Genomic DNA, 25,824 nt, shown 5'->3' on the forward strand with positions numbered 1-25,824 from the left:
CTCGTTCCCTGTCCCTGCCTGCAGCTACAGGACCACCACACCACAAAACTGCCGCCAAGCTTCAAGAGCCCTCAGGCCTTATACCAAGAGACCAGCTAAGAAGGGGAGCGCTGAAGTGGAAAGTGAGCAGCTCTGGGAAGACCAAGCGCTGGTGCTCCTTGTCAGTGCTCCGGTGCCGGGACTCTTTTCCCCTCCACCTCTGCACACAGGATCTGCCCCTGCAGCTCAAGAGAAGGTCTCAAAGGAAGGATCAAACAATTCATTGAAGGTCCTTTATTTTCTTAAGACACAGAGAGAGCATGTCTCCTCCTTCACACAGCCTGTGGGTCACACCACACAGAAGGTGAATAGATACATAATTGGAAATGGCATAAAATAATGACATTTTTTTGTGGACAATATTATAATAAAAAAAAAAAAAAACCAAACCAAAAAACCCCCCAGAAACTCACAACCAAAACCAACCTGCAATGAGTTCCATTAGGAGTGATTTGCAGAAGAAAACAAGCAGCTCAATGCTTCTGAAACTATCCAGATATCAGTTTCCACACTGCATCCTTGAGGTCCTTATTCCTCATGCTGTAGATGAGGGGGTTCACTACTGGAGGCACCACCGAGTACTGAACTGCCATCACCAGATCCAGAGATGGTGAGGAGATGGAGGGGGGCTTCAGGTAGGCAAACACGGCAGTGCTGACAAACAGGGAGACCACGGCCAGGTGAGGGAGGCACGTGGAGAAGGCTTTGTGCCGTCCCTGCTCAGAGGGGATCCTCAGCACGGCCCTGAAGATCTGCACATAGGACAGCACAATGAACACAAAACAACCAAAGCCTAAACAGGCACTGACCACAAGAAGCCCAGCTTTCCTGAAGTAGTAGTCTGAGCAGGAGAGCTTGAGGATCTGGGGGATTTCACAGAAGAACTGGTCCAGGGCATTGCCCTGGAAGAGGGGTAGGGAAAATGTATTGGCCGTGTGCAGGAGAGCATAGAGAAACCCACTGCCCCAGGCAGCTGCTGCCATGTGGACACAAGCTCTGCTGCCCAGGAGGGTCCCGTAGTGCAGGGGTTTGCAGATGGCAACGTAGCGGTCATAGGCCATAATGGTGAGAAGACAGAACTCTGCTGCAAGAAAGAAGATGAAGAACAAGAGCTGTGCAGCACATCCTGCATAGGAGATGTCCCTGGTGTCCGAGAGAGAATTGGCCATGGCTTTGGGGACAGTGGTGGAGATGGATCCCAGGTCGAGGAGGGAGAGGTTGAGGAGGAAGAAGTACATGGGGGTGTGGAGGCGGTGGTCACAGGCTACAGTGGTGATGATGAGGCCATTGCCCAGGAGGGCAGCCAGGTAGATGCCCAGGAAGAGCCCGAAGTGCAAGAGCTGCAGCTCCCATGTGTCTGCGAATGCCAGGAGGAGGAACTGGGTGATGGAGCTGCTGTTGGACATTTGGTGCCTCTGGGCTTGTCTGACCATTGAAAGAGGAGAAGACATTGACAAGTTACAGCTGACTTCTTGAGTCAAGCCTAAGCTATTTCCCCCAACATCCCCTCATAATTACTTCTCTTTCTCTGAGGGAGCTCCACTCATCTTTTTTGTGAGCTCAGGTTTTTGCTGCTGAGTGAGGGCACTTGCTCTGAAGGGGCAGAAATCCTCATCTTTCCCATTGCTCTCAGCCTGACCACTGGTGAGCCCTGAGCGACAAATGGGCTCCCTGTGCCCTAATGCAGAGTCAGGGGAGCCGGTCTGCCCATGAGTGACCTGCTGGTCACCACACAGGTGCCCTCTGCTTACACGTCTCTCTGTTAGAGGATGTTCTCACTAGAAACCTTCTTGAAGAAGAAACGGGAGTTTTCTGAGCTCAGAAGAGTCCAGTTTCAAAGTCCATTTCTCCAAACTCTTCCCTCTCTCCCTGTGCAGCTGAGCAGAGAGTGATGCAGAGGGGTGGCCTGGCTCTCTGCTGCCTGGAGTTGTCCCTGCTGGGAGCTGTTTCTCTGTCTCCAAGTCTCCTCCCTGCCAGTGCTCACAGACCCCATCCCACCCGCTCTGTGCTCAGCTCTGCCCTGCAGGCACCTCCTGGCAGAAGGGCACTGCTCAGAGGCATCTCCCTGTCAGCAGGTCCTAAGGAGTAGTTCAGATAAGCACTGATGCCGCAAGCAAAGGTGATGCCGGTGCTGTCTGTAGGTAGAGGAGTGGGGGAAGGCACTTACGAGGCTTTTGGCAGATCTGCTGATCCCTCGGTGTAACAGGTCAGGACGCTCAGTCTTAACCTTTAGAGCCCCTTTCTCCTTTCCCTTAGAAGCCAGCTGACATCACAAATCCTGGAAAGATCTTCAGCTCTAGGATAGGCACTGCCTTGACCATTGCTCTTGAAATGCTGCCTCTGCCAATGTCCTGGTGTGATGTGGAGCTGTGAGCTGCCCTGGCCCATGCAGCACCTTCTCACAAAAGAAGGACCCTGCCCTGGCAGAGGTCACTCCTCTTACCCACAGCTTCTCCCCGCAGTGCCATGAGGAGTTCCCCAGGCAGGCTGAGAGCTGACCCTGGCAGGCGGCAGAGTCCCTGCCCCAGCAAACAGATCCCTGCAGCACAGGGACCCTGCTCTGAGGGACAACCGTGGCCACCCCTGGCTGCACACCCACCTTCACACCCCTGCAGCCGCCCCTGTCCCTGTCATGCCCTGTCCCTCTGATGGTGCAGCAGGGAAGCCCTGCTCTGAGCACGTCCTCCTCCTCTGTAGAAGAGAGAGAGCCCACAGGCTGTGGGTTATGCCAGCTTTAGGAGATCCCTTCACGAACTGCAGCTGCATTGCCCTGCACCCACAGACTTACTGTGTCAAGGACTGCAAAGATTTCTCCTCTCTTGAGCACTCAGCATCCTCCCACCCCAGACTGCCTTTAAACCTTTTTCTGCCTCCCTCCTCTGCCCTCGCTGCCTGCAGGCAGTGCCCTCAGACCTGCTGCGCTTGGCAGAGGAGCTGCTCCTGGGCAGAGCTGTCTCTCTGCAGCGCTGCCCGCTTGCCATCAGCTCCCTCCATGCCAGGAGCCCAGCCCAGCTCAGCAGCAGAGGACCAGCCCGAGGCCTTTTAATGTCAGATTCACAACCCAAAGTTCCCTGGAGCGTCAATGGGTCCCACTGAGGACCATTACTGACAAAGCCTCCCCAGTGGCTGGTTAGAGCAGTCAACTGGAGGCAGAGATGACAGATAGGCAAAGGGAATGTCCAGGTGGAGCACATTCGGAGTAAACCTGGATGGGTTCCATTCAGCCAAAGGGCCAAGCCGTGACGCCCAACCCTTGGAAAGGAGATCTGTCCCTCAAAGGTAACTCAGGGCTCTTCTTGGGTGCAGTGAGATGTGGGGATGCTCAATGTCAACGGCAGGACTATGGAACAACAGCTCCCAGGCTCTTGGGTGGGGAAGGGGAGGCAATGAGACACTAATGCTGTCAGGATAAAGTGCTTCCTCACAGGCATCGGTGGCAGAGACAACAGCCGAGGGCAGAAAGAGCTCATCCCTGTTGGTGCGTTTCAGGCTTTCTTCATCCCTCTATCAGCTCCACCACTGGCTGTCCTACAGTGTCCCACACCTGCACCTCTTTCTCTGCAGGCTGTAGACCTCCACCCTGCTACCACACCTTGCTCTCACCTCAGCATCTTCCTTCATTTACTGATGTCTCTCCGTCCTCCCTGGCTGTTCCTTGAAACACAAAGCCGTGGGCTGATCCCATCTCCCTCTGGGTGACTTGTTACACCACAGCACTGCCCTTGGAGTGACATTTCTTCTTCCTCATGTGCAGTCTGGACCTCCCCAGCTGCACGTTGCATCGTTATTTCTTTCTCATGCTGTACCTTACGAGAAAGGAAAGGCCCATCATGTCTGAAAGCAGCCTTCAAGCACTCTCAGGTTACTCCAATACTGCCTGGAGCCCCCACAGTGCTGGGCCAAGGAACTGCAGGTCCCTCAGCCACCCCACGCAGGTCACGTGCACGAGGTCCCGCACCCCACCTTGGCAGACCTCCACTCAGCACTCTCTAGTTCATCACTACTTCTCAGAAATGGGGAGCAACACACTGGGACGCAGCCACGTGTGTGGGGCCACACCGGTGCTGAGTTGAGGGGGATGAGAACTCAGGTTCTCTGGGTGGCCCACGCTCCTCCTAATGCAGCCCCATATGCAGCTGGCCTTGTTCATAGTGTCCATACTCTACGGGCTCGTAGGGCATCCCTCATAGTGCCCAGGCCCTTCTCCTCAGAGTCTCTGCTCAGCCCGTCAGGTCCCAGCCTGTGCTGATGTATGGGCTTATTCTCCCCCTTCCCCCCCAGCACCCACCAAGGCAGGACTGACCACTTCTCCTTGTAAAACTTCAAGTGACTTCCACTGCCCGAATCCCAGAGTTTCTCAAGGTCCCGGTGGACTAAAGCACCATTTGCTCAGCTTTTAATGTTTGCACGCAGCTGGCTCATCTTGACTGGGGTGTCTCTCACAAGAGAACAGCATGAGGAGTTGCAGGGCACTACAAATACTCCTTCCTAGAGAAACTGTGGGTCTGGTACTGGTCAAGCCATAGGTCTGGACCCAGAGGGGAAGTTGCCCTTTCTGGGAGGGAGCAGCAGGAACACATGGGGCTCTGCCTGGGGGGAGGTGATGAGTCAACTGAGAGCTGAAGGGCCAGCACGAGAGGGCAGGACGTGGGCACCGCTGTGGTGGGTGGATGTCTGCTATGGATCCCCTGACCAGGAAGAGGAAGCAGATGAGGCCTTCTTCAGACACCTGGAAGAAACCTCATGTTTGCAGGCCCTGGTCCTCATGGCCGACCTAAACTATCCCAGCATTTGCTGAAGGGGCAAGAGAGTGAAGTGCAAACCACCCAGGAGGGGTTTGGAGCTCATTGGGGATGTCTTCCTTACAAGGGTGACTGTGATGCCATGAGGTGAAGTGCCCTGTGGGACTTCCTCCTTACAAACAGGGAAGAGCTGGTCGGGGCTGTAACAGTCAGGGACGGGAAGGTAAAGGTGAGGCTCCTGAAAGAAGCAAGCCCATAGCTTTTTCCTTTGGGTTCTTCCCCTCTTTTGTGTTGCTTTTTAAATCGTCTTTTGTTTTTCCCCCTCACAGCCAGAATGATTTACCAAAACTGGTTTTCAGCGAGAAAGTGGTCAGTGACTGAGGACCTTTCCCTCCTCCCTGTCTTGCTTACCTTTACTTCCCACATCTACTCATTTGTCACCATCTCCATGCCACTTTCTCCACTTTCTGAGGTGTTTTCTCTTCCAATAGAATTCCTTTTAGCGTATCCTAAATGATGTATTTAAATAAGACTAGAGGAAGAACTAGAGGAAAAAGACTAGATTGAGAAGAGACTCTTGGGTAAAGAGCTCGAATGCAATAACTGGCATACATTTTATAGTGCAGTCCTACTCTGACTCACTTAGCAAGTTCATTCTCTGTACATAAATGGATGTCTTCTTGCTCTCAGATGATTCTCCTCTCCTATCTTCTATTTTCCTTCCAGCCTCTGCGTGAATGTCCCCATGAACCTCTTTTCTCGTCCTTCTATGTTCTTTTGCTCCGTCTCCTCTTCTTTCAACCTCCTGAAGCATTTGTTTCCTCCACTGACCATCAGCCCTTGAACACTGCAGCTTCGATGCACAATATTGAACCATACCAGTGTCACGGAGTTCCTTCTTTTGAGCTTCCGCTCCCTCCGCCATCAGGAGGTGCCTAATGGCAATAACTCTCTGGGCTTTGGACCTGGTTATCTTAGTTTGCCCTTTTGAGAGGCCTGGTTGACAGAGTCCCCTGGGAGGCAGTCCTGAAGGGCAAAAGAAGTCCAGGAAGGCAGGACGTTTTTCAAGAAGGAACTTTTAAAGGCGCAGGATCAGGCCATCCCCATGTGCCTAAACACAAGCTGGTGGGGAAGAAGACTGGCCTGGCCGAACAGAGAGCTTTGTCTCAAACTCAGGGGAAAAAAGGAGATTATGACATTTTGAAGAAGGGGGAGGCAACTCAGGAGGAGTACAAGGATGTTGTGAGGTTATGCAGGGAAAAAATTAGACAGGCCAATGCCCAACTAGGTCTTTGTCTGGCTAATGTCATAACAGACACTAAAACATGTTTCTATGATTACATTAGAAACACAAAGAGAGCTAAGGAGAATCCCCATCCTTTATTGGATATGGCGGAAAACATAGTGACAAAGGATGAGGAAGAGGCTGAGGTACTTAATACCTTCTTTGCCTCCGTCTTTACTAGTAAGACCAGCAGTTCTCTGGGTACTCAGCCCCTGAGCGGGAAGACAGGGATGGGGAGCAGCATGAAGCCCCCATAATCCAAAGGGAATAGTGAGGGACCTGCTACAGCACTTAGACATACACAAATCTATGGGGCCAGATGGGTTCCACCCACAGGTACTGAGGGAGCTGTCGGAGATGCTCACCAAGCCGCTTTCCATCATTTTTCAGCAGTCCTGGCAAAGCGGGGAGGTGCCAGTTAAGTGGAGGTTAGTAAAGGTGACTCCCATCAACATAAACGGCCAGAAGGAGGATCCTGGGAACTACCGCCCTGTCAGTCTGACCTTGGTGTGGGGAAGGTCATGGAACAGATCATCCTGAGTGCCATCATGTGGCACATGAGGACAACCAGGTGATCAGGCCCAGTCAGCATGGGTTCATGAAAGTCAGGTCCTGCTTGACAAACCCGATCTCCTTCTATGAGAAGGTGACCCACTTAGTGGATGAGGGAAAGGCTGTGGATGTTCTTTACCTGGACTTTAGAAACGCCTTTGACAGCATTTCCCAAAGCATTCTCCCTGAGAAACTGGCTGCCCGTGGCTTGGACGGGAGTACTCTATGCCAGGTGAAAAGCTGGCTGGATGGCTGAGCCAAAGAGTGGCCAAAGTGGTGGTGAACAAAGTCTAATGCAGGTGGCAGCTGCACAAGTGGTTTTCCCCAGGGCCTACAACTGGGGCCAGTTCCTTTTAATGTCTTTATCAATGATCTGGATGAGGGGATCGAGTGCACCCTCAATAAGTTTGCAGACGACACCAAGTTGGTTGGCAGTGTCGACCTGCTTGAGGGTAGAAAGGCTTTGCAGAGGGATCTGGACAGGCTGGATCGATGGGCAGAGGCCAGTGGTCTGAGGTTCAACAAAGCCAAGTGCCAGGTCCTACACTTGGGTCACGAAAACCCAATGCAGCACTACAGGCCTGGAAGTGGCGAGGTGGCTGTTGGTGTCTTCTCCCAAGTAACGAGTTACGTGACAAGAGGCAATGGCAAGCAGTTGTGCCAGGGAAGGTTTAGATTGGATAGCAGGAAAAACATTTCTTCACTGAAAGGTTTGTCAAGCACTGGAATACTTTTATTTTCAGCCAAATCAAAGGGATTTGGTTGGTATCAGACAGCCAAGTTTAAACGCATGGGGGATGCAGGGCCCTGGGGACAGCCCAGTCCAAAAATCCAACCCCAACAAATCTAGCCCAAAAAGAAAAACCCAACAACAAAAACCCCCAACACAAAAAAAACCAACCCAAAACACCCCAAAATCCACTCCAAACAACTAGAAATCCCAGGGTTCCAAAAGCCCAAACCCAAAAATCCAGTCCCCAAAACCAAAATCTAATCAAAAAAACATAAACCGAACCCCCAAAAACCCAATCCCAAAAAACCCAAACAAAAAAACCCAACCCAAAATTCAACCCAACCAACCTGAAAAATCCAATCCAAAAAATCCAACCCCAAAAACCAAACCCCAAAAATCAACCAGAAAAACCCAAAATGCAACCCAAAATATCACTCAAAAAACATAAAATCCACCGCAAAAAATCCAAGCCAAAAAAAGGTAAAGCCCAAAAATTCCAAAATCCAAGCCAAAATCCAACCATTAAAAAAACCCCCACCCCAACTTCCAACCCAACCAACCCAAAATCCCAGGGCTCAAGGCCAGGTCTGTCGGGGTTGGAGGAACCTGACCTACTTAAAGATTTCCCTGCCGATGGCGGCCCCACCACTGCGGGCAGCACATCAGCGGTTGCCATGCCACCACCGCCAGACACTCAGCGCTGGCCCTGCCGCCGCAATGTCACAATGGCTGCCTGACACGCCCGCGAAAAGGGAAAAATCAAGGCCAAAAACTAAACCAAAAAAAAAACCTAAAATGCAACCCAAAAAAATCGAACCCAAAATAATCCAAAACCCAACCTGAACAAATCCAAAATCAAAACACACAAAAGCAAAAAAAGCAACATGAAAAAACCACACCACCAAAAACCCAACCCAAAATTATACCCAACAACTCCAAAAAACCAATGCCAAAAATCAAAAATCCAACTCGAAAAACAACAATACAGGCAAAAAATACAACCCAAAAAATCCAACCCTAAAAAAACAACTCAAAACAACCCAAATCCAACCAAACCGACCCAAAATCCCAGGGCTCAAGGCCCAGTTGGACGGCATTGGAGGAACCTGACCTGCTTGAACACGTCCCTTCTGATGGCAGACCCACCACTGCGGGCAGCACATCAGCGGTTGCCATGCCACCACCGCCAGACAATCAGCACTGGCCCTGCTGCCCTCATGTCACAATGGCTACCTGACATGCCCACCCAGGGGTAAAAATCAAACCCAAAAAACCCAACCCCAAAACCCAACCCAAAAAATTGAACCCAAAAAAGTCCAAAACCCAACTCCAAACAACCCGAACCCCCCCAAAAAAAGAACCCAAAATTCAACCCAACCAACCACAAAATTCCAATCCAAAAAGTCCAACCCCAAAAATCCAACCCAAAAAACCAAAATCCAACCCAAAATCTAACTGAAAGAAAAACAAATCCACCCAAAAAAAACCAACCCCAAACATCCAACCAAAAAAAATCCAAAATCCAATCCAAAATCCAAACCCAACAAAACAAAATCCACCCCAACATCCAACCCAACCGACCCAAAATCCCAGGGCTCAAGGCCAGCTTGGACGGCGTTGGAGGAACCTGACCTGCTTGAACATGTCCCTCCCGATGGCAGCCCCACCACTGCGGGCAGCACATCAGCGGTTGCCATGCCACCACCGCCAGACAATCAGCGCTGGCCCTGCCACCCTCATGTCACAATGGCTGCCTGACACACCCACCCAGGCGTAAAAATACAATCCAACCCAAAATTCCAACCAACCACCCCATAATCAACCCCAAAATCCAACCCCAAAACGTGAACCCCAAAAAACAACTTAAATAAATGAAAAAAAAACCCCAAAAATCCAACAGGAAAGATCCAATAAAAAGAATCCAGTCCAGGAAACTCAACATCCAATCCAAAAGCCAAATCAAAAAACCCAAAATCCACCCCAAACTCCAACCCAACAAACCCAGAATCCCGGGGCACAAGGCCAGGTTGGACTAACAGCGTTCTGACCTGTATCAGGAACAGTGTGGCCAGCAGGACTAGAGAAGTGACCGTCCCCCTGTACTGGGCACTGGTGAGGCCCCACCTCGAGTGCTGTGTCCAGTTTTGCGCCCCCCACCACAAAAAAGACACTGAGGGGCTGGAGCAGGTCCAGAGAAGAGCAATGAAGCTGGTGAGGAGTCTGGAGAACAAGGCTGATGAGGAGCAGCTGAGGGAGCTGGGGCTGTTTAGCCTGGAGAAAAGGAGGCTGAGGGGAGACCTTCTCGCTCTCTACAACTCCCTGAAAGGAGGGTGTACAGAGGTGGGGGTCGGTCTCTTCTCCCAAGAAACAAGCAATAGGAGAAGAGGAAACGGCCATGAGTTGCACCAGCAGAGGTTTAGACTGGATATTAGGAACAATCTTTCCCCTGAAAGGTTTTTCAGGCATTGGAACAGGCTGCACAGGGAAGTGGCTGAGGCACCATCCCTGGAGGTAATCAAAAGACGGGTAGACAGAGCGATGGCACCTCTCGCTCCAGAGGCACCCAGCTGCGGCCACCACAGCCAGTCTCCCAGCAAGCGGCTCTAGAGAGCAGACGCACATTGTTGCATCGTCACGTTGCCGCGACACCGCACTGCACATCGTCATGTTGCCACGCCGCTGCCCGGCTGCTGCCCAGCCACCCCGGGGCCCACCTGGAGGCCCGTCTGGACACGCGTGTGGGCCACTCGCTCTCGCTTTGGACAGTCAAGATGTGGCTTGGTCTCTAAAAATGACTGGCTGGATCCTAAAAATGCTTGTTTAGAGCTTGACAATGGGTCTTTGAATCTTAAAATGGGCTTTGGAACTTGTAAATGAGGGTTTGTACCTAAAAATGAGGCTTTGGGTTCAAATGCATGATAATTTGGTTCCTAAAAGAGGGGTTTTGACCATAAAAATTAGGGTTTTGACATCCAAGATGCATCTTGGACCCTAAAACTGATTGGCTTAATCTTAAAAATGCCTTTTTGGAGCCTGAAATAGAAGATTTGGAAACAAAAAATGTGGTTTTGTGCTCTTGAAAGGAGACTTTACAAAACACAGCTGCGCCTGGGGGCCCCTCTCCAGCCCCCAGTGGGGTCGGCAGTGTCCCCTGGTCTCACTGTGACACGGAGGTGGGCAAAACTGATGCTGTCATGGAACCAGCCCAGCAGGCGGCCGCTGTCCCCACAGCTCTGGGCATAGGGCACCTGTGGGGACAGGGAGGGGGACAAGAGACCTGGAGGGACAGAGACAGGGCTGGGGACAGTGGTGTGGCCAGGACACCTGTGGGGACAGCGATGGGGACATGGCACCTACAGGGATGACACTGGGGTCAGGGATAGGGTCAGCTGCAGGTTGTACACCTGCCCCTCCTCTGCGCTCCCACACGGGGAAGTCAGGGGCTGAATGTGGCACGTGTGTCCCCCTCCCCGCAGTGTCCCCACACCCCAAGGTGCTCTCCCCATCTCCTCAGTGTCCCCCCCAAACCTGTGAGCCGCAGAAGGCTCCACGTCACCTCCGTGCTGGTGACGACCGCCTGTCTGACGCGGATGGAGGAGGGGAAGCTGATGCAGAAGATGTGCTGGACGTCGGTTGGGTCGAACACCTCCAGGGTGTCGCTCTGCTTCTGCTCCGTCAGCATGCAGGCGTGGGGGGGCTCCCCACGGGGATCCACTGTCACTGTGGGGAGGAGGGGACGGTCACCCAGCATGGCGGTGGCAGGGGGGGAAGGGGGAGTGAGGGGTCGGCATACATCCCTGACGCCGTGGGAGAGGGCCTGGCAGGAGCAGGCGTGACGGCCAGAGTCACGGAGCAAGAGGTGGGTCCTGCTGTAACCCAGGAGGAAGAGGTGCTGCTGGGCAAGCGCCAGCTTGTGGTAGCCATGAGAGGGGGGAGACAGGATGGAGGCCATCAGTGCTCGCTGCCAGCCGCGGCCCAGGCTCTGCAGGTACAGTTCCTTGGCATCTCGAGGTTCTGTAGGGGGAAACGCTGGGACGTTGTCACTGGCTGTGGGACAAAGTGCCACCACCCCCACGCCCCCGTGGCAATGGCCGACTCCCAGTTGAGGATGGCGGCCCTCTTGCAGGGCCAGGCACTGGCGGGGGAGAGGGGTGCGGAGGGGAGGCAGCGGCACGTCGGGTCCAGGCTCAGCAGGTCGGGCAGCGTCAGGAAGGAGATGATGTGCAGCAGCTGTGGGCAGAGGGGGGCGGAGAGCATCAACCCTGGGCACCCCCGGCTTTGAGGGGGAGGCCCCAGCACCGCCATCTCCCCCTGCTCAACGCACCGTCTCAGGGACGTGTCCTCCCCCTCCTCACAAGCCTGCAAGCTGCTGCGGCGTCGCTTGGTCTGGAGGGAGGGGAGTGGGTGAGGTGATGGTGGGCGGCCCCACAGCCAGCATCCCCCTCCTCCTCCTGGGTGCTCAGGCTGCACAGCAGCAGCACCCGCCCTTCCCCTGAGGTGATGCTGCCTCCGATTGGTCCCCTCGGCTGTCACTCTGCCCTGGGTTGGGGCCTGCCCTGCCTGGAGGCGGCTGCTGATTGGCTCCCAGGTGGTCAGGCTGCCCAGGCACAGGTCACCTGAGGTGATGCCCTCTCTGATTGGCTGTCTGGGCTGTCACTCTGCCCAGGATGTTTCCTCTCATTGGCTACCTGGCATTTCCCCCTTGCTCCTCCCAGCAACTGATGGGTCAGACGCTTATCAATCATCTGTGTGCTGCTTGAACTCCAGCTGTGATTGGTGGAGCCCACATGCCCCACCCCCACACTGTGCCAAGTGTTGTTTTTGACTCCTGCCACCTTCCCTGCAGGCCTTGAAGCTCGATTGGTTGGTTACACATCAATTGTGTACCTTGCCCCCGCCTCCTCAAAGCCGATTGGCTGTTCAGGGCCCATAGGCGGGACAGAGAGGGGAGGGCGGACGTTGCCAGGCGACAAGCTGCACCTTTGGGTTCAGACCCTCAGGTTGGAACTGTGGGCCCTGAAGAAATGTTCTGGGACGAAAAGATGGGTTTGAGTCCCAAAACTGAGGATTTCAGCCTTAAACATGGGGCGTTGGAAATGAAGTGGAAGCTTTGAACCATGAAATCAGGTTTTGTGCCCTCAAATGACACATTGGTACTAAAACCTGAGGCTTTACACCCTAAAAATGGGCTTGGGAGGCTCAAAATGTGGTTTTCGGCCTTCCAAATTGTGGACTGAATCCGAAAAAGGGGGCTTTCCTCCCTGAAAATGAGATATTAGAAGCTAAAAATGAGGATTTGGTCCTGGAAGTGAAATTTGGATTCTGAAAATGAGGCTTTGGCCCTCCAAAATCAGACTTTGAGCCTTAAAAATGGTGCTCTCGGCCCTTCAGATGAGTCATTGGACCTAAAAGTGGGGCTTGGAAAGTATAAATGAGGTCTTGGACCCTAAAAGTGAGGGTTTGGACCCAAAGAAGGAGGCTTTCAGCCCTGGAATGAAGGTGTTGGTCTCTAAAAATGACGCTTTAGGGGCTAAAAAATGTGGCTTTGATCTTTAAAGAAGGGTTTTGGCCCATATAAATGAGGGTTTAGACACTTACAGTGCAACTTGGACCCTAAAAACGACTGGCTGGATCGTCAAGACCATGCTTTGGGGCCTGAAAATGAGGCTTTGGACACTTAAGATGCAGCTTTGGACTCTGAAAAGGAGCTTTTGCAAACTGAAACGGAGCCTTTGAACCGTGAAAATGGTGCTTTAGAGCCTACCATGAGGCTTTGGAAGCCCAAAGTAAGACTTTGGAAAACAAAAATGAGGCTTTGGACACTGTAAGTGTAGCTTTGGAGCCTAAACCCTCTCCCCTGCTCCTTTTGCTCTGGCAGGGCTCCAGCCAGGCTGGAGGGGACAAGAGGATAAAAGGAGTTCCCCGGGCATAGAGAAAGGCAGCGGGAGGGCTCTGGGTGGCACCCAAGGGCACACGGAGGGCCGTGGTGGGTACCCAGAGGCACGCCAAGGGCTCGGGGTGGGCATCGAGAGGCAGCCAGAGGGCTCTGGGCTGCGGCAAAGGGCACATCTAGAGCCCAGGGCCGCACCAAGGGGCAAGCAGAGGGCCTTAGGAAGCACGCAAAGAGAAATGGAGGTCCTTGGGAGGCAGCCAAAGGCCATTTGGTGGCCCCTCAGCTGCCCCGAAAGGCCCACACACTGGTCCCGGGGGGACAGGGGAAGGCAAACAGGCCTTGAGAAGACAAGAGGAGGGGTCTCGTGGCAAAGACAACAAGCTGAAGCCCATCCATTGGCAGGACACCAAAAGGCCCAGCGAGGGCCCTGGGTGGGAACCCAAAGGCCCATCAGGGCTCTTGAGGGGACCAGAGGATAAAGGCACAGAAGAAGGCGCAGCCTTCAGCAGCACCTGCAGATGGGACTCGCCTACGGCATGAGTAGAGCTTTGCAGGGCTGGACCAGCCCCTCAGAGAGCCCAGCCGCAAAGCTTCCTACACAAGGCTAAAACCTTGGCTGCTTTTCTCTTCCCTACTTCACATTCCCTGTAAAACGGGGTCTTAGCCTGACCAGGGCTGTCGGAGGGAGGAAGACGAGGGAAAACATTGCAGGGAAAATGCCCAGACACGGTGTGGCCTGGCGTGACTCCTGTAGGTACAAGCAAGCCCTTGGGAGCGTCCTGGTTTGAGGTAAAGCAGAACCAATTTTGTGTTCAGTAATTTTACTCTGCAGCCAAGCCTCTTCTAACCAACTGAACTCTCTGACATTAACAGCGTATTGTCCAGACGCTGTTCGCTCCCAGAGTGATAAGACCTGGTTGTTTCTAGTTTATGCCAAGGAACGGTGTGCAGAGAGGCTCCTGCTCATCCTTATTGCTGTCACAGCCAAGCTCAGCTCACTGTGTTATTTGCCCCGTTGGAGGGGGGGAAGCGGAGAAGCGTAGAGGGGCGGCACCTGCGGGGAGGAGGGGACAGGACGGGGGATCCCAAACTGACCCACGGGGTATTCCATCCCACCTGCCCCACGCTCAGTATAAAAGCTGAGGGATCACATGGGGCAGTCTCTTCTTTCGACGGCCGACGTCCCAGGAGGACTCTGTCAGTTCATCTGACTTTAATCCTGAAACGTGCATTCCCAAACCCAGATCGGGAATCCAGCTCCCGTCCATCGCTGAGTCCAGTCTGGGACTTTCCCAGTGCCTGCCGGTGACGTGATCGTCATCCTGGGAGTCTGGTACAGTTTTGTGCATATCGTATAGATTTCAATACTTTCTTTTTATTTTATTATTCATATTTTATTAAAGTAGGTAGTTGCTTCTGTGACTCCAGAGGTGTAATGCCGGGACTGCTGAAGGCCTTCTGTTGGCCGGCGAGCATCTCGCTCAGCGCCTCAGGGGAGGGCTGGGAGGAGAGTCCGTGAGCTCTCCTCTTTGATTTCTCCTGCTTCCTCTGAAGGTGGGACGGTTGCAGGGAGGCTGAGAGGTGGCAAGACCTTCCTTGGTTGAAGCTTCTCTCATTTCTGCTCTGACATCCTTTCTTCCTCTGACTTCCTCTTCAAGGTTTCCACAACTTCAGGGTCAATGGTTTTGGCATACCCGACCGATTCTGCACGCAGTTGCTGAATTCTGGAGATGGCTTTTTGCGTGCTCTCCTTGGCAGTCTGGCGACTCACTCGAGAGACATCAGCAGCCTTTTGCAGCGGCTGCAAGATGAGCAACTTTGCCCTCGTGCTTGCTTCTGGGATCTGCCATTCCGATGCTCTGGGTGATCCTGGTCCTTCCACCATGCCCCGAAGCTTCAGGGTCTCAGGAAACTGCCAGACAAAGTCCTGCTGAAACTGAGAAGCTACAAAGGATGACAAGGTGGAGCTAACGCTTCCAACAGCCTCTTTGGTCGCTTTGTCAATAGAAGAGTGCGAAGAAGCTCTGTTGGAAGCTGCTTGTTGCGCCTCCCTCCATCTCTCTTCTCCAGATCTTCCTGCTTGGGTGGCTCTGCCGGCAACGAGCTCTGACAGCTTCTGCCTGGCTGCTGGCCCTGGCTCAGCTGCACCAGACGTGCTGGATACCGACTGCTCCCCAAAGCTCTCCAACACACTGGCCACAATCTCTCGAGCCACCAGTCTAATTTCACCTTGGCAATCTGTAGAAGTGTCCAAAGGATCTGCCCCTCTGGCACTGGCAACCGAGCTTCCGCTGACCTCATCGGGAGCCCTCCTTAAGACGTGGACGGACTGGTCCAGCGCCTTCACCTGTTCCAGCACTTCCTTGACCATGGTCTCGGCCTTCTCTTTAGCCTCCTGGTCTTCGGCCAGCGTAGCCTGCAGCAGCGTAGGCTGGATGCTTTTAGGCGCTTCTTCTTCTTTGGCACACTTTGGAGACTAGAATGAGGAGCAGATGATGAGGGACTGTGTTCCTTCACCTCGGTTTGCCTTCCTCTTCCTCCTCACAAGACCCCTGCCCAGAGGAGTCCCTAGCAGTCCAGCTTGAAATCCTCTGGTTTCTCTGTAGGCTAGCGGGCACAGGGAGGTTTCTGGCTTTCTGTGACCATGAGCCAAGTGTTGTGGGCACTTCTTGGCATCCAGCAGGTGCCACGTTGCTTAGAGCAAAGGGCACTCTACCTGCCCTGGACCTCAGCACGGTGAACCAGGTGCCACGGGCCGGCCCTCCACTGCAAGCTAGTGGCTGCCTGAGTACCGCAGATCGTGTCTGGAGGACAGGCCCCAGGGCACAGCGAGCCCCCGCACGGGCTGGTACTTCCAGCGGGCTCATTGGCTCCAGCCGCGGGAGGCGCTGGGCAGCGTTGCAGAGCGGAGGGAAAGTGGTGGAAGGTACTGGACCAGGCTCCTTGCTCCAGTCTCTTCTGCCACAGGTCCCAGCCGCTCACGGGGCACTGCTGCCCTGTATCAGGGGACCAGTTTGCCCCTTTTCAAGGCCAAATGCCAAGAAGAGGTTTTTTGAGAGCAGAAAAGGAAACAATCCTTTTTCTTTTGGCACCTGGCTGTTGTCTGACAGCCCAAGGAAATGTCCTTGGGACAGGAGGCAGTCTGAAAGTCCAGAAAGTCCAAAAAACCCTATGTTTTTGGGTTGCATTTTAGGGGTTTTTTTTTTGATTTATTTTTTGGCCTTGTTTTTTCCCTTTGCGTGGGCGTGTCAGGCAGCCATTGTGACATGAGGGCGGCAGGGCCAGCGCTGAGTGTCTGGCGGTGGTGGCATGGCAACCGCTGATGTGCTGCCCACAGTGGTGGGTCTGCCATCGGGAGGGACATGTTCAAGCAGGTCAGGTTCCTCCAATGCCGTCCAACTGGGCCTTGAGCCCTTGGATTTTGGGTCGGTTGGGTTGGATTTGGGTTGGTTTTAGTTACTTTTTTAGGGTTGGATTTTTTGGGTTTGGATTTTTTGGTTGAATTTTTCGGTTGTGTTTTTGGGCTTTGTGGGGTTGTATTTCTGGGATTGGATTGTTTGGATTGGATTTTTTGTAGGTGTTTTTTTTTGGTTTTGGTTGGATTTTGGATCAGATTTTGGGGTTTTCGCATTGGATTTATAAAGTTAGATGTTTTGTGTTGATTGGGTTGAATTTTGGGTTGGGTTTTTTGAGGTTGGGTTTGTTGGGGTTGGGTGTTTCAGTTTGGTTGGGTTGAATTTTGGGTCGGGTTTTTTGGGATTGGGTTTTTTGGAGTTGGCTTTTGGATTTTTTTGGGTTCAGTTTTTGGGGTTGGATTTTGGGGTGGTTTTTTTGGATTTAGTTTTTGGCCCTGATTTTTGCCTTTGCGTGGGCGTGTCAGGCAGCCATTGTGACATTGCGGCGGCAGGGCCAGCGCTGAGTGTCTGGCAGTGGTGGCATGGCAACCGCTGATGTGCTGCCCGCAGTGGTGGGGCTGCCATCGGCAGGGACATCTTCAAGCAGGTCAGGTTCCTCCAACGCCATCCAAGCTGGCCTTGAGCCCTGGGATTTTGGGTCGGTTGCGTTGGATGTTGGGGTGGATTTTGTTTTGATGGGTTGGATTTTGGATTGGATTTTGGATTTTTTTGGGTTGGATGTTTGGGCGTGGGTTTTTTGGGCTTGGATATTTTGGGGTGGATTTGGGTTTTTTTCATTTAGATTTTGGGTTGGATTTTGGTTTTTTGGGTTGGATTTTTGGGGTTAGATTTTTGCAGTTGTTTGGGTTGAATTTTGGGTTGGGTTTTTTGGGGATTGGGTTGTTTGGAGTTGGGTTTTGGACTTTTTTGGGTTCAAATTTTTGGGTTGGATTTTGGATTGGATTATTGGGTTTGGATTTTCACCCCTGTGCGGGCGTGTCAGGCAGCCATTGTGACATGAGGGCGGCAGGGCCAGCGCTGAGTGTCTGGCGGTGGTGGCATGGCAACCGCTGATGTGCTGCCCGCAGTGGTGGGGCTGCCATCGGCAGGGACATGTTCAAGCAGGTCAGGTTCCTCCAACGCCGTCCAAGCTGGCCTTGAGCCCTGGGATTTTGGGTGGGTTGGGTTTGAAGTTGGAGTGGGGTTTTTTTTAATGGTTGGATTTTGGCTTGGATTTTGGAATTTTGGGGCTTTACTTTTTTTGGCTTGGATTTTTTGGGCTTGGATGTTTTGGGGTGGATTTTATGTTTTTTGAGTGATATTTTGGGTTGGATTTTGGGTTTTTCAGGTTGGATTTTTGGAGTTTGATTTTTGGGGTTTGATTTTTTGGGTTGGATTTTTCGGGTTGGATTTTTCGGGTTGTTTGGGTTGAATTTTGCGTTGGGTTTTTTTGTTTGGGTTTTTTGGGATTGGGGTTTTTGGGGGTTCGGTTTATGGTTTTTTGATTAGATTTTGGGTTTTGGGGACTCGATTTTTGGGGTTGGGTTTTTGAACCCTGGGATTTCTAGTTGTTTGGAGTGAATTTTGGGGTGGTTTTGGTTGGGTTTTTTTGTGTTGGGGGTGTTTGGGTTCGGTTTTTCTTTTTGGGCAAGATGTTTTGGGGTTGGATTTTTGGACTGGGCTGTCCCCAGGGCCCTCCATCCCCCATGCGTTTAAACTTGGCTGTCTGATACCAACCAAGTCCCTTTGATTTGACTGAAAATAAAAGTATTCCAGTGCTTGACAAACCTTTCAGTGAAGAAACGTTTTTCCTACTATCCAATCTAAACCTTCCCTGGCACAACTCCTGGCCATTTCCTCTTGTCATGTAACTCGTTACTTGGGAGCAGACACCAACAGCCACCTCGCCACTTCCAAGCCTGTAGTGCTGCATTGGGTTTTCGTGACCCAAGTGTAGGACCCGGCACTTGGCTGTGTTGAACCTCAGACCACTGGCCTCTGCCCATCGATCCAGCCTGTCCAGATCCCTCTGCAAAGCCTTTCTTCCCTCAAGCAGGTCGACACTGCCAACCAACTTGGTGTCGACTGCAAACTTATTGAGGGTTCACTCGATCCCCTCATCCAGATCATTGATAAAGACATTAAAAGGAACTGGCCCCAGTTGTAGGCCCTGGGGAAAACCACTTGTGACCAGCTGCCACCTGCATTAAACTTTGTTCACCACCACTTTGGCCACTCTTTGGCTCAGCCATCCAGCCAGCTTTTCACCTGGCATAGAGTACTCCCGTCCAAGCCACGGGCAGCCAGTTTCTCAGGGAGAATGCTTTGGGAAATGCTGTCAAAGGCGTTTCTAAAGTCCAGGTAAAGAACATCCACAGCCTTTCCCTCATCCACTAAGTGGGTCACCTTCTCATAGAAGGAGATCGGGTTTGTCAAGCAGGACCTGACTTTCATGAACCCATGCTGACTGGGCCTGATCACCTGGTTGTCCTCATGTGCCACATGATGGCACTCAGGATGATCTGTTCCATGACCTTCCCCACACCGAGGTCAGACTGACAGGGCGGTAGTTCCCAGGATCCTCCTTCTAGCCGTTTTATGTTGATGGGCGTCACCTTTACTAACCTCCACTTAACTGGCACCTCCCCGCTTTGCCAGGACTGCTGAAAAATGATGGAAAGCGGCTTGGTGAGCATCTCCGACAGCTCCCTCAGTACCTGTGGGTGGAACCCATCTGGCCCCATAGATTTGTGTATGTCTAAGTGCTGTAGCAGGTCCCTCCCTATTCCCTTTGGATTATGGGGGCTTCATGCTGCTCCCCATCCCTGTCTTCCCGCTCAGGGGCTGAGTACCCAGAGAACTGCTGGTCTTACTAGTAAAGACGGAGGCAAAGAAGGTATTAAGTACCTCAGCCTCTTCCTCATCCTTTGTCACTATGTTTTCCGCCATATCCAATAAAGGATGGGGATTCTCCTTAGCTCTCTTTGTGTTTCTAATGTAATCATAGAAACATGTTTTAGTGTCTGTTATGACATTAGCCAGACAAAGACCTAGTTGGGCATTGGCCTGTCTAATTTTTTCCCTGCATAACCTCACAACATCCTTGTACTCCTCCTGAGTTGCCTCCCCCTTCTTCAAAATGTCATAATCTCCTTTTTTCCCCTGAGTTTGAGACAAAGCTCTCTGTTCGGCCAGGCCAGTCTTCTTTCTCAGCTTGTGTTTAGGCACATGGGGATGGCCTGATCCTGCGCCTTTAAAAGTTCCTTCTTGAAAGATGTCCTGCCTTCCTGGACTTCTTTTGCCCTTCAGGACTGCCTCCCAGGGGACTCTGTCAACCAGGCCTCTCAAAAGGGCAAACTAAGATAACCAGGTCCAAAGCCCAGAGAGTTATTGCCATTAGGCACCTCCAGATGGTGGAGGGAGGGTGCAAACCAGGGATGAGAACAGCTGTTTCCAGCTTGTGTGCATGCCTCAGCCTGGCAAATGGGGAATGCCCACGGCTTGGGGTAGCCGTGCCCAAGGAGCTGACCTTGCTTGCCCAGGGAGAGAGCAGTGTAGGGGCAGCAGTGAGGGACTTAAAGGCAGAAAGAAGAAAGGAAATATCAGGGGGTGTCATGCAACAGTGAGCTAAGTTGAGTTTTGATCCTGAGGCAGAAGAAGAAGGGGGATGTGCTGTTTGGTGCTGGGATGTGGAGCTACATACGGGATTCCAGGAACTCTGGGGCTTGGAAATCTTGTGCGATAAGTGAGCATTAGCAAGGCTTTGGAAGAAACGGGATGGGTTGTGGGGAGCTCACAGGCACTGGCAAATCCTCAGAAACCCACAGCTTGGTGTTGGAAGCAAGGGAGCAGACCCAGGCACAGGAGAGTGTAGCTGTGTTTTGGGGATGGCCAAGGGCCTTGGTGGGGCTTTGACACCCCAAGAGAACGGAGACCCTTGTCTGCTCAGCTGTGGCTTCTGTCTCATCCACTGAGCTCAATGAGAGGACACCAAGTCCTTACAGCTCCAGCGCCTTGTTGCCTCCTCACCCACCCTCCCCAGAGCCTGGGAGGTTCCTACTGCTGACCTGCACCTGGCACCTCATCACTGCCACATCACCCAAACAGAGCCCAGAGCATCTCAAGAGGCAACAGACATCCCTCCCCAGGGGATGGGCGTCCAGGCTTGGCCGTCCTGTTTGGTGAAGCACATCAAGGCCTTTCACAGTGATTTCCACATTTAAATTTCTTCCCGGCCCATGTGTCTCCGACTTCCTGCTTCACCACACCACAGGGACAGGAACTTTGTCTGCTCCTTCCCTCCATGGTCTCTGCAGTGAGGGACTTCAGCAGGGTCTGATAACACCCTCAGAAACCTGGAGGTTAGCTGCTTTTACTTCTCAAGAGGACTAGTCAATCTTTCAGGATCTGCACTTCAGGAACTCGGCACCAGAGCGCTCATTACCACAAAAAACACACGAAGGCGCCAAGTCTGGGCATAAGTTTCCTTTAGTCTTCAGCTCTTCTCTGGCTCATTAGAGAGATTTCAGGAGTGCAGTCAAAATGAAAAGATGTCCAAGCAAAGAGGCCAAGTCAATTTAACGCTTGATTTTGAAGAGCCAGTTCTGCATTAATCCCAACACATTTGGGTAACAGAAATGTCTTCGGGAAGAGTCTGCCCCATCTAGACCCATGTGGATGGACTGGCACAGCCACCCCCAGCAGGCGGAATCCCCATCTCCTAGGCTGAGGCACGCAGTCAACATGCAAACCTCTGCAGTGCCCACTTGTTACAGGCCTCCAGGCAGAGTGTGACTCATTCCACATGACCCTCTGAGCCTCTGTCAGCTCATTGTGCTTCCTCTCCGCATCCCTGCAACTCTCAAGCCTCTGGGAGCTTTGGCTTTGGCATCCTCCCGACATCCTGGGGCCAGGTTTCTAAATGCCTCCTCTGCAGCTTCCCCTCTTCCACCTCCTGTGTGCTGCCTTTTTGCCCTGCAGCCCAGTCCGTTTATACCAGCAGCCTCCTGAGATGAGTGTTTCTCTTCATGGTATTCCAAGACATCATTCCTGTGCTTGGAGGAGGCCGTCCTGTAATGCCTATATGATTTCCCGAGCTCCTTCACCCTTCAAAGCTGCTTGCCATGGCACCGCTTGTATCAGTCCCCCGAGTACACCAGTCTTCTCCTCTGGAGCCACCCACGTGTGTTCCTCTGCTGGCCTTCCTCACTCCTCTTTGGCCTCTGGGACCCCGCTATTTCCTGGTCACTCCAGCAAGGCTGACACTAATTGTCACATCCCTGACCAGCGCTTCCTTGTTGGCCAGGACCAGGTCTAGGTGAGCATCGCCCTTCCTGGCCCACCAGGCAGCTCTGCTAAGAAGTCGTCTCATGATGCTCCAGGCTGCTGGCACCTTGTTTCTCTGCCTGGCCAGTGAGTGCCTGGGCAATTACTGTTCCCCACAGGAATCTCCTCATTTACCTGGAGACTTCTTTGCGTTCCTGTTTAAGACTTGTTCTGCCTACTGTGCCTGATCAAGTAGTTTATAACTGCCAAGACAGGGTCACCCTTACTGGCTTCTCCTCCCATCCTCACTCACACAAGCTACTCACCCTATTGCCCATCTCATAGAGGAGCTCCATAGATCTGAGCTGCTCCTTCACACAGGCGGCATCCCCCCATCCTCATCCTCCCTGCCTCTCCCTCCAGCAGAGCCCATGTCCTTCCATTGCAGCACCACAGCTCAGCAAGCGCTGCCACCACATCTCATTGAATCCAAAATCATCACAGGGCTGGGACAAGACACGGGGATCCTCCTGGAAGGGCACAATTGGGCGGCAGCAGCTCAGCTGTGGCACCAGGGTGGAGTGCAGACTCCTCACAGGGAAACCTGAGCACCGATCCTGACCAGAACAACCATTGTCCATCGAGCAGTTTGTGCTGGGCTGGGCTGTGCTGCACGTACAGCGTGGCCTTCACACCCGTGCTGTGCTGCACAGGTCCCTTGGCTGCAGGACAACCTCAGCAGCATGTTGTCACACAAGAGCCCGCAGACAGGTCCCACTCTCTGCCGGACATTACGCCTCCTGCGAGGCCTTGCCTGCATGCGACCCTGCAGCAGGAGGTTCTCATGGAAACTTCCTTTCTGTTTGAGTGTAGAGATGGTGAATAGTGTTGTTCCCTGTAAGAAAATCCTACAGTAGCTTGAAAGAGAAAAACAGGAGACTGTCTTCTGTGGATGGGGTCTGCATGGTGTGCTGTGTTCAGTTCAAAGGCCCATTTAATGCACACATCCTGGAGTTCCCACCAGCTAAAAAGACATAGGATTGCCCCTGGGATACTCTCCGTACAGTGCTAGACCACATGAACAGCGTTTCAAAACATACATTATGAAGTGGGAGTGCCTTTCTTACTGGGATCATAACAGACCAACACTTCCTAGTGAAAAATCACTCCCTCAGCACCCCTGGATGCAAACCTCTGGACCCATGGACTGGTAAGGGTGTAGTTTGCTCCAGTAACCCTTGGCTTGATCCCCAACCACTGCTGGTTGTTCTCCTCCAGAGCCCTGCCTCAAAGCACCAAGGCCTGGGAGACCTCGCTGCTGGTAACTGAGGCAAAGAGGACATTGAATATCTCAGATCTAGTCCTACTCCTACTAAATTCGACAGCGGTCCTACATTATTCCCTTTTCTTCGTTTAACTGTTCCTGAATTACCTAAAGCTCATCTCGGTGCCCTGGAATTCCTATTTGAGTTTCAGTTGAGTCTTGATATGGACCACTGCTGGATCTGGAGGATGCTGCCCTTGAGGACAAGATGTATGCAGGCACACTGTGAAATCTATTGGTCTTTTCATTGATTGTATCATCAGGGCAGTGAGTGAAGATCCCCGTGTGACGTGCTCCATGTCCATGCAATGCCTGCAGCTGTTGTGTGGAGAAGGGACAGTCCTCGCCTCTCTGATGACACCGGATGACTGATGCCTCTGACTGAAGGCACCAGTCAAGGGAACAGACACCCAGCTGCACTCTCTGCGATGCCATTAGAGGCACTGGAGATCTGGTAAATTGAGCTGATGGAAAAGAGAGAGACCAAGCTCTCCTTATGGCCAGGACGGCAGTTGTACATAGGAATTCCCCTAAAAACTGCCATGAACACAAAGAGGAGAAGATTCTTATGGCCCTTGTTTAGGCATCAGCTGTCATTTCACTTGGCCAAAGGGCTTTCCCACCAGGCTCATTCAGGATCCCTGAGACGATGCCCTGTCTCTATGAACGGCTCCAGCAGAGCTTGCGGTTATCTAATAATAAGAGCAAAAAAGGTGATATTTTGATGTAACTTTGAGAGGAGAATTAAAAGTTCTGGAAAGAAGTGTCTCTGCCCAGCTGAGGGAGGGAACATCAGTGGTGACTTCATCCTGTTTCCCAGCAGGTTCCCCTGGAGCCCCAGGGACAGCTGGAGGGAGCCCCGAGGGGGCAGAGAAAGGGCTGCCTTGGGCTGGTCCTCTGCTGCTGAGCTGGGCTGGGCTCCTGGCATGGAGGGAGCTGATGGCAAGCGGGCAGCGCTGCAGAGAGACAGCTCTGCCCAGGAGCAGCTCCTCTGCCAAGCGCAGCAGGGCTGAGGGCACTGCCTGCAGGCAGCGAGGGCAGAGGAGGGAGGCAGAGAGTGTAAAGGCAGTCTGGGCTGGGAGGAGAGAGGAGAGCTCACTTGGAGAAAGATCTTCACAGCCCTGAACAGGGTAAGTCTCTGGCTGCAGGGCAATGCAGCTGCGGTTCCTGGAATGATCTCCCAAAGCTGGCACATCCCACAGCCTCTGGGATCTATCAGGAGGTCTCTCACAGTTTCTCCAGCGTAGAGGAAAAGGACTTGCTTTGGAGCAGGGCTTCCCTGTGGCTCTGTCAAAGGGACCGGGCACATCAGCTGCCTTCACCCGGGGATGGCTGCAGTGTGAAGGTGGGTGTGCAGCCAGGGGTGCCCAGGGCTGTCCTTCAGAGCAGGGTCCCTTCACCCAAGGGTGCTTTGTGCCGTGGCAGGGACTTATCTCCTGTCAGGATCAGCTCTCCGTTTACCTGAGGAGCTCCCACCAGCAGTGTGGGGAGAAGCTGTGGGGGGAAGAGGCAACTCCTGGCAGGAGAGTGTCCTGCTGTCAAGGGGGTGCTGCGTGGGGCAGGGCTGCTCTCAGCTGCAGTTCACCCCCAGGACATTTCCCAAGGGATTGTTTGAGGGAAAGCTCAAGGCAGGAATTACGTTACAGATAAGGAGCTTTCCTGCGTTTGTGTTTTTATTTTCCTAGTGAGAGGGTGGGGAGGTAGAACAAGGGATACATGTATAGGGAGCTCTCAAGTGGGAAGAAGTCAGTGAGACTCCTGAGCTGTAGCTTTGAGTGATCAGCAGGTCTGCCAGGAACCTCCTGGAGTGCCTTCAGCCACTCCTCTGCCCATGGGCAGCACCAGCATCAGCTCTGCTGGACCCATCGGGGTTGTTCTGACCTGCCCTTTTCCACCTGCAAACAGGAACATGAACCCGGCCAGTGCCCGGCAAACAGGCAGGTTTCTGTGGGGCCAAGGGGAGCGCACAGGGGTTGGGATGGGGTCTGTGAGAGCTGACAGGGAAAAGACATGGGACAGGGAAACACCTCCCAGGAGGAAAATCTCCCGGCAGCAGAGCTATGATCAGGGAATGAGAGGAAAGAGAAACCAGAAATGCTGTGGGAGGAAGGATTCAGAAAACTCTGTAGGATCCCCTCCAATGCAGACCCCTTCCCCTGAGCAAGTGTCTCCATGGGAATGAAGTGTCCAAGCTCTCCTCTAACCCGTGGGGCTGTGGGCAAAGTAGTCTATGTGGCTGGGGAATGAGCTGACTCTCCCCTTCTGAGATACCATCACTAGGACACTTGGGTGTCTCCTTGGGGTGTCCTTCCAAGCACTGCGCTGCCCTCCAGGATGCCAATCTTTCCTGGAGCATCCTGGTGTTACCTGAATGCCCAGTGGAGAAGCGCAGAGACGCCAAGGAAAGGCTGCTGGGTTTGTGAAACGAGCCATGTGTGTCCTTGGCGAGAAGTGGGGTGCTGAGACCTTGAGAAAAGGTGAGACGCTGAGCTCTCGGCAGGGGGTTTCTCTGCTCTCAGCAGCGCCTGGTGTCTTTTCAGGTCTACATGTGAGTGTGATTCCCCTCTGTCTCAGAAAGGCACAAGCAGAGGGCAGC

The 25,824-nt window shown here is 52.9% G+C and overlaps 3 protein-coding genes across 3 annotated transcripts in view; all 3 read right to left on the reverse strand.

The window, feature by feature from the left end:
• Nucleotides 1–527: 527 nt before the first annotated feature.
• LOC134527040 (olfactory receptor 14C36-like) lies at nucleotides 528–1,064 on the reverse strand (the record flags this gene model as incomplete). Its single annotated transcript, XM_063359386.1, has 1 exon — nucleotides 528–1,064. A coding segment is annotated over one exon (537 nt), but the record flags the coding sequence as incomplete, so codon positions are not given.
• A 3-nt stretch (nucleotides 1,065–1,067) lies between these two features.
• LOC134507667 (olfactory receptor 14I1-like) lies at nucleotides 1,068–1,445 on the reverse strand (the record flags this gene model as incomplete). Its single annotated transcript, XM_063318456.1, has 1 exon — nucleotides 1,068–1,445. A coding segment is annotated over exon 1 (378 nt), but the record flags the coding sequence as incomplete, so codon positions are not given.
• Nucleotides 1,446–14,856: 13,411 nt separating this feature from the next.
• Nucleotides 14,857–25,824, reverse strand: part of LOC134507642 (olfactory receptor 14A16-like) — a 36,883-nt gene continuing 25,915 nt past the window's right edge. Inside the window, exon 2 of the mRNA XM_063318436.1 lies at nucleotides 14,857–15,720. Coding sequence (XP_063174506.1) covers nucleotides 14,857–15,720 — 864 coding nt within the window. The remainder of the gene's footprint in view (nucleotides 15,721–25,824) is intronic.

Source organism: Chroicocephalus ridibundus, chromosome 25, assembly GCF_963924245.1.
Source record: "Chroicocephalus ridibundus chromosome 25, bChrRid1.1, whole genome shotgun sequence".
In the NCBI taxonomy this organism is placed as follows: Eukaryota; Metazoa; Chordata; class Aves; order Charadriiformes; family Laridae; genus Chroicocephalus; species Chroicocephalus ridibundus.